At 37.4% G+C, this 13,412-nt stretch overlaps 1 protein-coding gene across 1 annotated transcript in view; it reads left to right on the top strand.

Moving 5' to 3' along the window:
* The window catches only part of PEX13 (peroxisomal biogenesis factor 13), a 31,388-nt gene extending 19,379 nt beyond the window's left edge, over nucleotides 1-12,009 (top strand). The window contains exons 3-4 of the mRNA XM_017849081.1: nucleotides 8,465-8,590; nucleotides 11,233-12,009. Of these exons, the coding sequence (XP_017704570.1) occupies nucleotides 8,465-8,590; nucleotides 11,233-11,531 (425 nt within the window). The 3' untranslated portion in view covers nucleotides 11,532-12,009. The remainder of the gene's footprint in view (nucleotides 1-8,464; nucleotides 8,591-11,232) is intronic.
* Nucleotides 12,010-13,412: the final 1,403 nt, after the last annotated feature.

Here is a 13,412-nt window from a genome sequence, read left to right as displayed (position 1 = left end):
TACACCCCAAATCAACAGAATATACATTCTTCCCAGCACCACATTGCACATATTCTAAAATTGACCACATAATTGGAAGTAAAACACTCCTCAGCAAATGCAAAAGAACAGAAATCACAACAAACTGTCTCTCAGACCACAATGCAATCAAACTAGAACTCAGGATTAATAAACTCACTCAAAACCTCACAACTACATGGAGACTGAACAACCTGTTATGGAATGACTACTGGGTAAATAATGAAATGAAGGCAGAAATATGTTCTTTGAAACCAATGAAAACAAAGACACAACGTACTAGAGTCTCTGGGACACATTTAAAGTAGTGTGTAGAGGGAAATTAATAGCACTAAATGCCCACAAGAAGCAGGAAAGATCTAAAATCGATACCTTAACATCACAATTAAAAGAACTAGAGAAGCAAGAGCAAATCAAAAGCTAGCAGAAGGCAAGAAATAACTAAGATCAGAGCAGAACTGAAAGAGATAGAGACACAAAAAACCCTTCAAAAATCAATCCAGGAGCTGGTTTTTTTAAAAGATCAACAAAATAGACTGCTAGCAAGACTAATAAAGAAGAAAAGAGAAGAATCAAATAGATGCAATAAAAAATGATAAAGGGGATATCACCACCAACCCCACAGAAATACAAACTACCATCAGAGAATACTGTAAACACCTCTATGCAAGTAAACTAGAAAATATAGAAGAAATGGATAAATTCCTGGACACATACACCCTCCCAAGACTAAACCAGGAAGAAGTTGAATCTCTGAATAGACCAATAACAGGTTCTGAAATTGAAGCAATAATTAATAGCCTACCTACCAAAAAAAGTCCAGGACCAGATGGATTCATAGCCAAATTGTGCCAGAGGTACAAAAAGGAGCTGGTACCATTCCTTCTGAAACTGTTCCAATCAATAGAAAAAGAGGGAATCCTCCCTAACTCATTTTATGAGGCTGGCATCATCCTGATACCAAAGCCTGGTAGAGACACACAAAAAAAGAATTTTAGGCCAGTATCCCCAATGAACATCAATGCAAAAATCCTCAATAAAATACTGGCAAACCGAATCCAGCAGCACATCAGAAAGCTTGTCCACCATGATCAAGTCAGCTTCATCCCTGGATGCAAGGCTGGTTCAAAATACACAGATCAATAAATGTAATCCAGCATATAAACAGAACCAACAACAAAAACCAAATAATCATCTCAATAAATGCAGAAAAGGCCTTCGACAAAATTCCGTAGCCCTTCATGCTAAAAACTCTCAATAAACTAGGTATTGATGGAACACATCTCAAAATAATAAGAGCTATTTATGACAAACCCACAGCCAATATCATACTGAATGGGCAAAAACTGGAAGCATTCCCTTTGAAAACTGGCACAAGACATGGATACCCTCTCTTACCACTCCTATTCAACATAGTGTTAGAAGTTCTGGCTAGGGCAGGCAGTCAGGCAAGAGAAAGAAATAAAGGGTATTCAATTAGGAAAAGAGGAACTCAGATTGTCTGTGTTTGCAGATGACATGATTGTATATTTAGAAAACCCCATCGTGTCAGCCCAAAATCTCCTTAAGCTGATAACGCAACTTCAGCAAAGTGTCAGGATACAAAATCAATGTGCAAAATCACAAGCATTCCTATACACCAGTAATAGACAAACAGGAAGCCAAATCACGAGTGAACTCCCATTCACGATTACTACAAAGAGAATAAAATACCTAGGAATCGAACTTACAAGGGATGTGAAGGACCTCTTCAAGGAGAACTACAAACCACTGCTCAGTGAAATAAAACAGGACACAAACAAATGGAAGGACATTCAATACTCATGGATAGGAAGAATCAATATCGTGAAAATGGCCATACTGCCCAAGGTAATTTATAGATTCAATGCTATCCCCATCAAGCTACCACTAACTTTCTTCACAGAATTGGAAAAAACTGCTTTAAAGTTCATATGGAACCAAAAAAAGAGCCCACATAGCCAAGACAATCCTAAGCAAAAAGAACAAAGCTGGAAGCATCATGCTACCTGACTTCAAACTATACTACAAGGGTACAGTAACCAAAACAACATGGTACTGGTACCAAAACAGATATATAGACCAATGGAACAGAACAGAGGCCTCAGAAATAACACCACATCTGCAACCATCTGATCTTTGACAAACCTGACAAAAACAAGAAATGGGGAAAGGATTCCCTATTTAATAAATGGTGCTGGGAAAACTGGCTAGCCACATGTAGAAAGCTGAAACTGGATTCCTTCCTTATACCGTATACAAAAATTAAGATGGATTAAAAACTTAAATGTAAGACTTAACACCATAAAAAACCCTAGAAGAAAACCTAGGCAATACCATTCAGGACATAGGCATAGGCAAAGACTTCATGACTAAAATACCAAAAGCAATGACAACAAAAGCCAGAATAGACAAGTGGGATCTAATCAAACTAAAGAGCTTCTGCACAGCAAAAGAAACTATCATCAGAGTGAACAGGCAACCTACAGAATGGGAGAAAATGTTTGCAATCTACCCATCTGAAAAAGGGCTAATATCCAGAATCTATAAAGAACTTAAATTTACAAGAAAAAAAACAACCCCATCAAAAAGTAGGCAAAAGATATGAACAGATACTTCTCAAAAGAAGACATTTATGCAGCCAACAGACATATGAAAAAATGCTCATCATTAGTGGTCATCAGAGAAATGCAAATCAAAACCACAATGAGATACCATCTCATGCCAGTTAGAGTGACGATCATTAAAAAGTCAGGAAACAACAGATGCTGGAGAGGATGTGGAGAAATAGGAACACTTTTACACTGTTGGTGGGAGTGTAAATTAGTTCAATCATTGTGGAAGACAGTGTGGCAATTCCTCAAGGATCTATAACTAGAAATACCGTTTGACCCAGTGATCCCATTACTGGGTGTATACCCAAAGGATTATAAATCATGCTACTGTAAAGACATGCACATGTGTGTTTATTGTGCCACTGTTCACAATAGCAAAGACTTGGAACCAACCCAGATGTCCATCAATGATAGACTGGATTAAGAAAATGTGGCACATATATGCCATGGAATACTATGCAGCCATAAAAAAAGGATGAGTTCATGTCCTTTGCAGGGATGTGAATGAAGCTGGTAACCATCATTCTCAGCAGACTATCACAAGGACAGAAAACCAAACAGCGCATATTCTCACTCATAGGTGGGAGTTGAAAAATGAGAACACATGGACACAGGGTGGGGAGCATCACACACCAGGGCCTGTTGGGGGATGGGGGAGCTTGGGGAGTGATAGCATTAGGAGAAATACCTAATGTAAATGACGAGTTGATAGGTGCAGCAAACCAACATGGCACATGTATACCTCTGTAACAAACCTGCACATTGTGCACATGTACCTGAGAACTTAAAGTATTAAAAAAAAAATATATATATATATATATATACACACACACACATATATACATACATACACACACACACACACACACACACACCTTTTTGGTAAGAATGGTTTTTAGGTTGAGCTAGGGCAGAAGAGACCAGTCAGGAGAGTCAAGCAGCGATTACCTTAATTCAAGTGAGAAATGATGGTGGCTTGGCTCAGCATGGCAGGGACATGGGTCCTGAGATAGAGTCAGATTGGGATTACTCACACCTGTAATCCCAACACTGGGAGGCTGAGGCCTGCAGATCGCTTGAGCCTGGCAAATCACTTGAGCCCAGAAGTTTAAGGTCAGCCTGCACAGCGTAGGGAAAACCTATCTACAACAATTACAAAAATTATCTGGGTGTGGAGGTGCATGCCTGTAGTCCCAGTTACTTGGGAGGGTGGCTTGAGTCCTGGAGGTTGAGCCTGAAATGAGCTGAGATTGTACCACTGTACTCCAGTTTAGGTGACACAGCAAGACTTCGTCTCAAATAAATGGAAGAACTAATGTAAGTGAATGATACTACTATCATAGAACGACAAAAGAAGACAGAATAAGATGGAAATCAGGAAGAACAGAAATAGAACCGTATTATTGCTGCATTATGGAGGAAGGGTGGAAGGATGATGAATGATGTAAGGTTCTACAATAAGATCAAGAACTGAGAAAAGATTATTAGATCTGGCAACTGGAAATCATCACGCTCCAGGAAGTAGTTTTGGTAGTGAGAAGACAAACTGCAGAGGATAAAGGGTAAATAAAGTCAGAAGTGAAAAAGAAAAGATTAGCAGTGAATGGAAGGAGGGAGGAAAAGAATGGCCAAATTGAGTGATCAAGTTGTTGTGGTGGGTGATTGTCAGTTTTTTGTTTTGCTTTGTCTTTTCAGAAGTGAGGAGATCTGAGAATGTTGTTAGGCTAAAAGAAAGGAGTCAGTAGAGAAGGAGCAGTTATAAATAAGGGAAAGATAGGAGTTAAATGATGAGGAAGCTCCTATAGGAAGTAAGAGAGGGTGTGATCTTACGGAACCTGGCAGGTAAAAAGGAAGGACAGTTTTTTATCTGAGTCAAAAGGAGAGGAAATCGGTAATGATACAAAGAGATTTTTGAGGAGAAGCAAAACTGAGGTCCTATTACTTTAGCTGCTTAGAGCAGGGATTGGCAAACCATGTCCTGTGGGCCAAATCTGGTCTGCTCCTATTTTTGTACAGCTCACAAGCTAAAATGGTTTTATATTTTCAGTTGTTGGAAAATTAAAAGATTGTTTTAAAATTGAAATAATTTGTGATAGGAAAATAATATAGAATTCAAATTTCATTAATAAAGTTATATTGGAGCACAACCAAACTTATTTTCATACATATTGTTATGGCTGCTTTTCCACTACAACAGCAGAATTGAATAGTTTGCACAGAGACTGTATGTGAAATTCCGATGGCTTCACTTTTGCTCTGCCCACTACAAATTTCAGTAACTGAGTTATAACTTGATAGCATGATGAGTAATATATACATTGTTAAACCACAGTTTTTTTGTGTGTGTATGAAATTACAAATGCATACATGGCACACAAGAAAAAAGTGTACTTTGAGTGTCGTGCTTTCAAGGCACAGTATAGTATGAATTTTATTGTTATTGAATTAGATGGTAAAGAACTATATTTATTATACAGTGACACTATAGCTATGTTAAATGGCTATACTACAAATCAACATTACCAGATTGAGCACTCTTCACAGAAAATCAACAGTCAAAAAATTAGAAAATTTAAAATGGAATTCTCATCGCAGCAGAATTTCCTCATCAAAATAAAAATAAAATAAAATGAGGCTGCAACCAAAATAAGTTCCTGAGAGGTTCATATGTTACCCAGGCAAGGAAACCTGTTTACTCTTGGTAATTGCAACAGCCAAAAAAATATGTCCAGAGTAAGTAGACTTGTTTAAGGTTATTAGCTTCTCAGTGAGAACAGTTTCTTGAAGAGTTGATGACATTTTGAGTAACATGGTCAACTTAAAATAAGACAAATGATTTGAATGTTTTTCCTTGGCTCATAATGACCCAGTGGATATGAATACTTGCTAAATTTGTTGGCTAAATGTTATCATCATGGAAGTGAGTTCATTATCTTGAGAGTGAGTTTGTTATACAAGCCAGTTTGGCCCTCTTACTCTCTTGCATGCACTCTTTTGCCATGTGATTCCTCCTGCCATGTTACGACACAACAAGAAGGCCCTTAACAAATGCCCCTTGATCTCGGATTTCCTAGTCCTCAGAACTGTGAGCAAATAAACTTTTATTGTTTACAAATTACCCAGTCTATAGTATTCTGTTAAAGTAGCATAAAACAAAGACAGGCCAGGTGCGATGACTCACGCCTGTAATCCTAGCACTTTGGGAGGCCGAGGCAGGCGGATCATGAGGTCAGGAGATCAACACCATCCTGGCTAACATGGTGAAACCCTGTCTCTACTAAAATAAAAAAAAGACAGTACCGCTTAGTTGTTTGAGAAGTCAATGATGAATTGGAAATGACTGAAGAATTAGCCTCTGTGAATAGTCATGGTTCAACTACAGATAAGAACATTTTCTAAGAAGGTGAAAACACTGATTCTGTACAACCTGAATCTGCTAAGATGTGTTGCACCTGATAATGGTGAAAAATATAGGTGGAGCAGGAAAAGGCCTAGTTGGACAAAAGTTAAACTTTTGCAAATACAGGTTTTTTTTCTGTGGTTAATCATTGTATTATTCATCAGCAGGTACATTGCAGAAAATATTTGAATTTGTCATGTGTTACTGAACTGGTAGTGTCGAGGTAAAGTTTATTCACTCTTGTGACATAATCATTGTCAGTTTTCTGAATTTTTGTCATATATAGAAGCTGAAGATCCTGACTTGCCCTACCGCATGGCAATTCAATGGCAGAACAAGGCTTAAGTTTTTTTTTTTTTTGAGATTGAGGCCAAGAATGAAATTTTTCTGAACATAACACCTTTTCAGCTATTGTTATTAAACCCATTCTTTGGAACCCAGCTTTGGAAATCACCTTTTACTGCAGACTTAGTTAAATTCTGAGTTCTTTTTGGAGACAGGGTCTTGCTTTGTCAGCCAGGCTGGAGTGCAGTAGTAGCGTGATCATAGCTCATTGCAACCACATACTCTTGGGGTCACATGATTCTCCCACCTCAGCTTCCCAAGTAGCTAGTACTAGTAGTACACACCACCACACCTGGCTAATTTATTTATTTATTGTGGAGACGAGATCCCACTGTGTTGCTCAGGCTGGTCTTGAACTCCTGGCCTCAAGCAATCCTGCCTCAGCCTCCCAAAGTGCTGAGTGAGATTACAGGCATGAACCACCATGTCCAGCCCAGACTTAGTTATATTCTTTGTTGTTTTCTTTTTGAGACAGGGCCTCACCCAGTTGCTGGAGTGCAGTAGTGCAGTCTCGGCTCACTGCAACCTCCGCCTCCCAGGTTCAAGCGATTCAAGCTGAGACTACAGGGTCGTGCCACCACATCTGGCTAATTTTGTTTACTTTTTTGTAGAAACAAGGTTTCCCTATGTTGCCCAAGTTGGTCTTGAATTCCTGTACTCATGCAATTCCCTGTCTCAGCCTCTCAAAGTACTGGAATTACAGGCATGAGCCACCATGCCTAGCTGACTTGTTTATATTCTTTTTGTTTGAGATGGAGTTTCGCTCTTGTTGCACAGGCTGGAGTGCAATGGCACGCTCTCGGCTCACCACAACCTCCGCCTCCCGGGTTCAAGCGATTCTCCTGCCTCAGCGTCCCGAGTAGCTGGGATTACAGGCATGTGCCACCATGCCCGGCTAATTTTGTATTTTTAGTAGAGACAGGGTTTCTCCATGTTAGTCAGGTTGGTCTCAAACTCCCGACCTCAGGTGATCCACCTGCCTCGGCCTCCCAAAGTGTTGAGATTACAGGCATGAACCACCGTGCCTGGCCTATATTCTTAAGTAATTCAAACTGAAACCACAAAGCAGAACAGTGCTTATATGCAAAACTTAGGCTGGAGTAAAGTTTTGACGACACCTAATATAGTTTGACTCACAAGTGATGTCACACTGCTTTATATACCTCTCAGACCATCAGAAGTTAACACAAGCAGTATCTCCATTCCCATGCAAGTTGGCAGCAGATACATTTTCCAAGCTTAAGCTAATACAATGCCAGAGCATTTTTTGGACCTCCATGCAAGCACAAAAGGAATTTCCATATTTCAAAATCCATTTAACTATGCGATTGAGGAACTTTCACTTAATCTTCATTTGGAAGTGATTAATCTGCAATGTAATAACATGGTAAAAGGCAAATATCAAGAGAAGAATTTAACAGAATTATATTCTGGCCTGTTACTCTCCCAACTAATAAATATGCTCAATTAAAACCACATACTCATAGACTGATATTAGGATTTGACCTTACCTATCGGTGTGAAAAGGCATTTTCAAAAATGCAGTACCTCAAATTTTATTACAAATTAGAATTAGCAAATGAATATTTATAATTGAATTCCAATTAAGTGAAATATCCTTCCCCCAAAATATTTCCTTCTTCTAAGTAACTTCCAAATAGACCTGTATTACAAAAAAGGAACATGGTTATTGTGTTTTTAATCTTGTCAATAAATTTATGGAAATTTTGTTTCCTCTTTTTATATAAGTAATTGCACAATATCCTGTTTTGCCTCTTGGCTTTCAAAGTCTAAAATATTTACTCTCTGACCCTTTGCAGAAAAAATTTGCCAACCCCTGCCTCACGGTAAGGGAGCTGGAGATTGGAGCTTAAAGAAAGGAAAAAGTTCGTAATAGGTATCTCTAGTGGATCTATTGTTGATTTAACACAGTATTCATTATAGATTTTACTTGGGAGGGTAGGACTTTTCTCTTGGCAAATTTATGCAGTTTGCAAACCATAGGCCATGAAATATCTGCATTTTTCTTTTGTAAATTTTATTAACCTAATTTTAATTTGGCTTATAGACAGCATCAACTGGGCAAGTGGTGAGGATGACCATGTAGTCGCCAGAGCAGAATATGATTTTGCTGCAGTATCTGAAGAAGAAATTTCTTTCCGGGCTGGTGATATGCTAAACCTAGCTCTCAAAGGTAATAAACCATGAATAAATTGGAATTATCTGTAAATTTTGATATTCATAAATGCAGTATTAAAAACTACAACAAATGATCTTGTTCGTTGTTAGTTAACTTAGAGATAGTTACTAGAACTTCTTTTTCATGTCAATTTAGAGCTTCCAAATCTGGAGGAGTCAGGAAGAAATGCCCCAGCAGCTATTCTAATAGTATTTCACTGAGATAAGGAAAGACTTTGTTTATATAGGCTTTTCTAAACTCAAAATACTTGAATTTCAAACTGTTAATCCCCACACAAAAATGTGATGTCAGTAACTAAACATAACACATCTAATAAAGCAAAGAAATTATCTAGCATCAGCTAAGCATTACTGTTCGTCCTTGATTACTGGGACTGGTGTTGCTTCTTTATTACTTCAGTAGTGTTTACCTCAGAAATTTCATCATGAGTATTTTAGGAAATATTGTCATGAAGTATTATAGAACCCCAGCAAGAAATTTATACACATCTGGGGTTTATTTTTGGACCAAGTCACTGATACTTTTTAATGACTCTAGGCAAAATGACCTTTTCCTTCACCTTTCCTGAGTAATGATTATCAGGATTTTTATGGATTTTTTTAAATATGTGTGTTTGTGGGTATTCAAGTTTATTACAAAAAGTGATGTTTTGTTGCTAAAGGTACTAATAACAATAACCTATTATTTATTGAGTACTTACTATATACAAAGTACTATATTTTGCATATTTCATTTAACCCTTACAATAATACTGTGAAGTGGTACTATTATTATCCTCTCCTTGTTTTACACTTGAAGAAACTGAGACTCAGAATAAGTAAATTGTCCAGTGTCACAAAGGCAAGGTGCAATAGAGCTGGACTATGAATCTAGGTTTGTCTAACTTGAGACCCTGTGCTTTTAACAAATCTGGCTGTTTTTTCATGGAAGGATCTATTAATGGAAACTTCACCTTTTTTTGGCTTTGGTCATTCTATGCAGGGAAGAAATACCTTCAATGTTCATTACTATGCAAATAGTTGAAATCATTACTATGTAAATAATTGAAAATTTGGGATGAGATTACTAAATCTTTGCCTCATCCCTATTACAAAAATCCTAGACTTAAGTGAGGTGCAGTGGTGTGTGCCTATAGTCCCACCTACTCAAGAAGCTGAGGCAGGAGGATCACTTGAGACCAGGAGTTTGAGGCTGTAGTACACTGTAATCACACCTGTGGAATAGCACCACTGCACTCCATCCTGGGCAATGTCTCAAGAGAAAAATAAAATACAAACTCTAGACTTTTAGGTGTTCTATTCATATTTTCTTTTTTTTTTTTTTTTTTTTTTTTTTTTGAGACAGAGTCTCACTCTGTTGCCCAGGCTGGAGTGCAAGTGGCACCATCTCGGCTCACTGCAACCTCCACCTCCCAGGTTCAAGCGATTCTCCTGCCTCAGCCTCCTGAGTAGCTGGGACTACAGGCACACGCCACCACACCCAGCTAGTTTTTGTATTTTTAGTAGAGACAGGCTTTCACCATGTTGGTCAGGCTGGTCTTGAACTCCTGACCTTGTGATTCGCCCACCTCGGCCTCCCAGAGTGCTGGAATTACAGATGTGTACCACCACGCCTGGCCTATTCATATTTTTCTTATAGGGAAAATAGCAATTTACTATTTTGGGTTTCAAATGAGTGATTTTTTAAAGATTTCTTGTTAGAGACAGGAACAACACAGATAATTTTCATTAGGGGTCATGTGGTTTCTTTCAGTTACTTAATAACACTTCAGAAAAATTTTATATTTCATTCTTCAATGAATAGTACCTCTTAACACTAGCTTGCTTCTTGGCTTTCCTCCATTGCTCAAGAAAAGTGTGTTTGGGCATTTGGAACAAAATCAGTCATAGACTGATGGTAAATGGTAAATTTGTTTTTTTCTATTATTATAGAGCATTAAACATTAAAAAGTCTTATATTGTGCCTAAATTATAATGTTGAACTAAAATTGTAACAGTTAAGCAGCTTTTTAAAGATATAGATAAGATAGGAAAATACCATAGAATATTGAATACATTAAATAATCTTCCTTTAAGCTTAGAATATTGCCTTTATTTATCATACGGCTAGAAATAACAGAAGTCTTCAATTTTTTGCCCAACTTGGATTGAAATTAATATTCACTATCTTCAGAATTGTGTATCACAATCACATGAAATGAATTTTATATTTTTGCCAAAAGTAGGCTAAGAAAGCTGAGTGTGTAAAGGTATATCTTTTCTATACTTATTCCTAACTTACGCAGTTGAGAAGGAATGAGATACTCATTTCTTAGACTCCAATTTAAAATGTGAAAGACATTGTTTTCAGTTTTGAGAGAACTAACTCTCCTTACTCTATGAATGGACCAACTGATACAAACTGTATGTTCTTCAAGGTAGAAGGAAATATTTAGTCAGTATAAAATAAAAATAGAAGAATGGACCCTGGAACTGTTAAGCCTACTCAGCATTTGATTTTGAATATATATGCATGTACTATTTGTTATCTACTATGTAAGCATAACAGATTTTCCTGAATATGATACTTTACCATTAATATTCTGTTGGACCTCCAAAGTATATTGTAATTACAAGACTGTCTTTTTTTTCCATCAGAACAACAACCCAAAGTGCGTGGTTGGCTTCTGGCTAGTCTTGATGGCCAAACAACAGGACTTATACCTGCAAATTATGTCAAAATTCTTGGTAAAAGAAAAGGTAGGAAAACGGTGGAGTCAAGTAAAATTTCCAAGCAACAACCATCTTTTACCAACCCAACACTAACTAAAGGAGCCACGGTTGCCGATTCTTTGGATGAACAGGAAGCTGCCTTTGAATCTGTTTTTGTTGAAACTAATAAGGTTCCAGTTGCACCTGATTCCACTGGGCGAGATGGAGAAAAGCAAGATCTTTGATATCTTTCATGTTTGCTTGCAGTTGAACAATAGAGTACTTTTTAAAATTATTTCTCACAAAGAAATGAATGTACAATCCAATGAAAACATTTGTTATTGGCTATTTCAGGTGTTTTGCTGCTAGAAATTATTAAAGTTACACACTAGTATGTTGGTCTGGTGACCTGGTTACATTTTATTACACACATTATTGGACCATAAGGACATTTGTTTCACCTAGATTTTAAGATTATGGAGACTGCTGTCATTTTCATCTTACTTAGATCTCTAGGTTTATTGGAAGAGTAAGATTGATGAACTGTAACATGCACAGTTTGGTACAGTAGGGATCATTAATACTTTTTAAAGTTCTAAATTAATTAACTTGGAATCCTTAGAAATGGAGTGATAACGTATCAGTATGAGAACAGGCAAAAGGTAAATTTTTTTTTACAACTTTAAGTAATCTCAACAATAAAATTTTCTGATCTGTATTATATCCAGTGTTGGGTTTATATTTTCACCCACAAACAACTGACACTACTATCTTTTACTGTATTTTAAAAAATTTATCTTGAAAAGGTCACCCAGAAGCATTCTGAAGGAGATGGTTCTAGAATGATAGAGTATGTAGCCCTAATAGTTTTCCCTCCTAGCAAAAAGTCTGAAATTTATCTTTCTTACAAACTGTTCCATTTCTTCTAAGGATCACTTAATTATTTATCTCTTTAAGCGGGGCGTGGTGGCTCACGCCTGTAATCCCAGCACTTTGGGAGGCCGAGGTGGGCAGATCACCTGAGGTTGGGAGTTCGAGACCACCCTGACCAACATGGAGAAACCCCATCTTTACTAAAAATACAAAATTAGCCAGGTGTGGTGGCACATCCCTGTAATCCCAGCTACTCAGGAGGCTGAGGCAGGAGAATCACTTGAACCCAAGAGGCAGAGGTTACAGTGAGCCGGAGATCTCGCCATTATACTCCAGCCTGGACAATAAGAGAGAAACCCCATCTCAAAAAAAAAAAAAATTATTTATCTCTTTAAAATATGACTAGTTTTCATACTGGGTGAATCAGAAGTATATGAAAGGTATACTTTTCCTACAACAAATACTAGAGTTCTTTTGAGTTTGCACTTAATGATATAATCAGTTATAATAGTAATTTTTAATCGTTTCATAGATTTTTTGCTTCTACCTTGTGTAATTTTTTTTAATTCCATATTTAGGATGCTCTGTAAATATTGAAAATGTGTCACATTGGATACATTTCTCTTTTAGGTTTAATTTTTACTACTGTGACTTATGTATAGTCTTAGTGCTCAATTGCCATTTAGAATATGATAATCCTCACGCCTGTAATCTCAGCACTTGGGGAGGCCAAGGCGGGCGGATCATCTGCGGTCGGGAATTTGAGACCAGCCTGGCCAACACAGTGAAACCCTGTCTCTACTAAAAATACAAAAGTTAGCTGGGCGCAGTGGCATGCACCTGTAGTCCCAGCTACTCAGGAGGCTGAGGCAGGAGAATCACTTGAACCCAGGAGGCAGAGGTTGCAGGGAGCTGAGATCACACCACTGCACTCCAGCATGGGGGATAGAGCAAGACTGTCTCAAAACAAAACAAAAACAAAAACAAAAGAATATGATAGTGCTATTTGACATGTTTTTTGGTTTATAATGATTTTAAATGCAGTTAACTTTCAGTACACTGAATATTTCCCCAGAAAATTGGAAACTTCATATACTTGCTATGAACATACTACAGAGTAATACTATCAGGAATACAGGTGTATAAGAATACATTTATAGATATTGTTGAAAATTTTGAACTGTTTGATAAAAATTGTGATTTAGTATGTTTTCTTTTCTTTTTCTTTTTTTTTTTTTTTGGGAAAGAGTCTC

The sequence above is a fragment of the Rhinopithecus bieti genome, unplaced genomic scaffold (assembly GCF_001698545.2).
Source record: "Rhinopithecus bieti isolate Rb0 unplaced genomic scaffold, ASM169854v2 scaffold_30775, whole genome shotgun sequence".
Lineage (NCBI taxonomy): Eukaryota > Metazoa > Chordata > Mammalia > Primates > Cercopithecidae > Rhinopithecus > Rhinopithecus bieti.
Note: the sequence above shows the minus strand (reverse complement) of the source record. Positions and strands in the feature narration are given on the sequence as shown.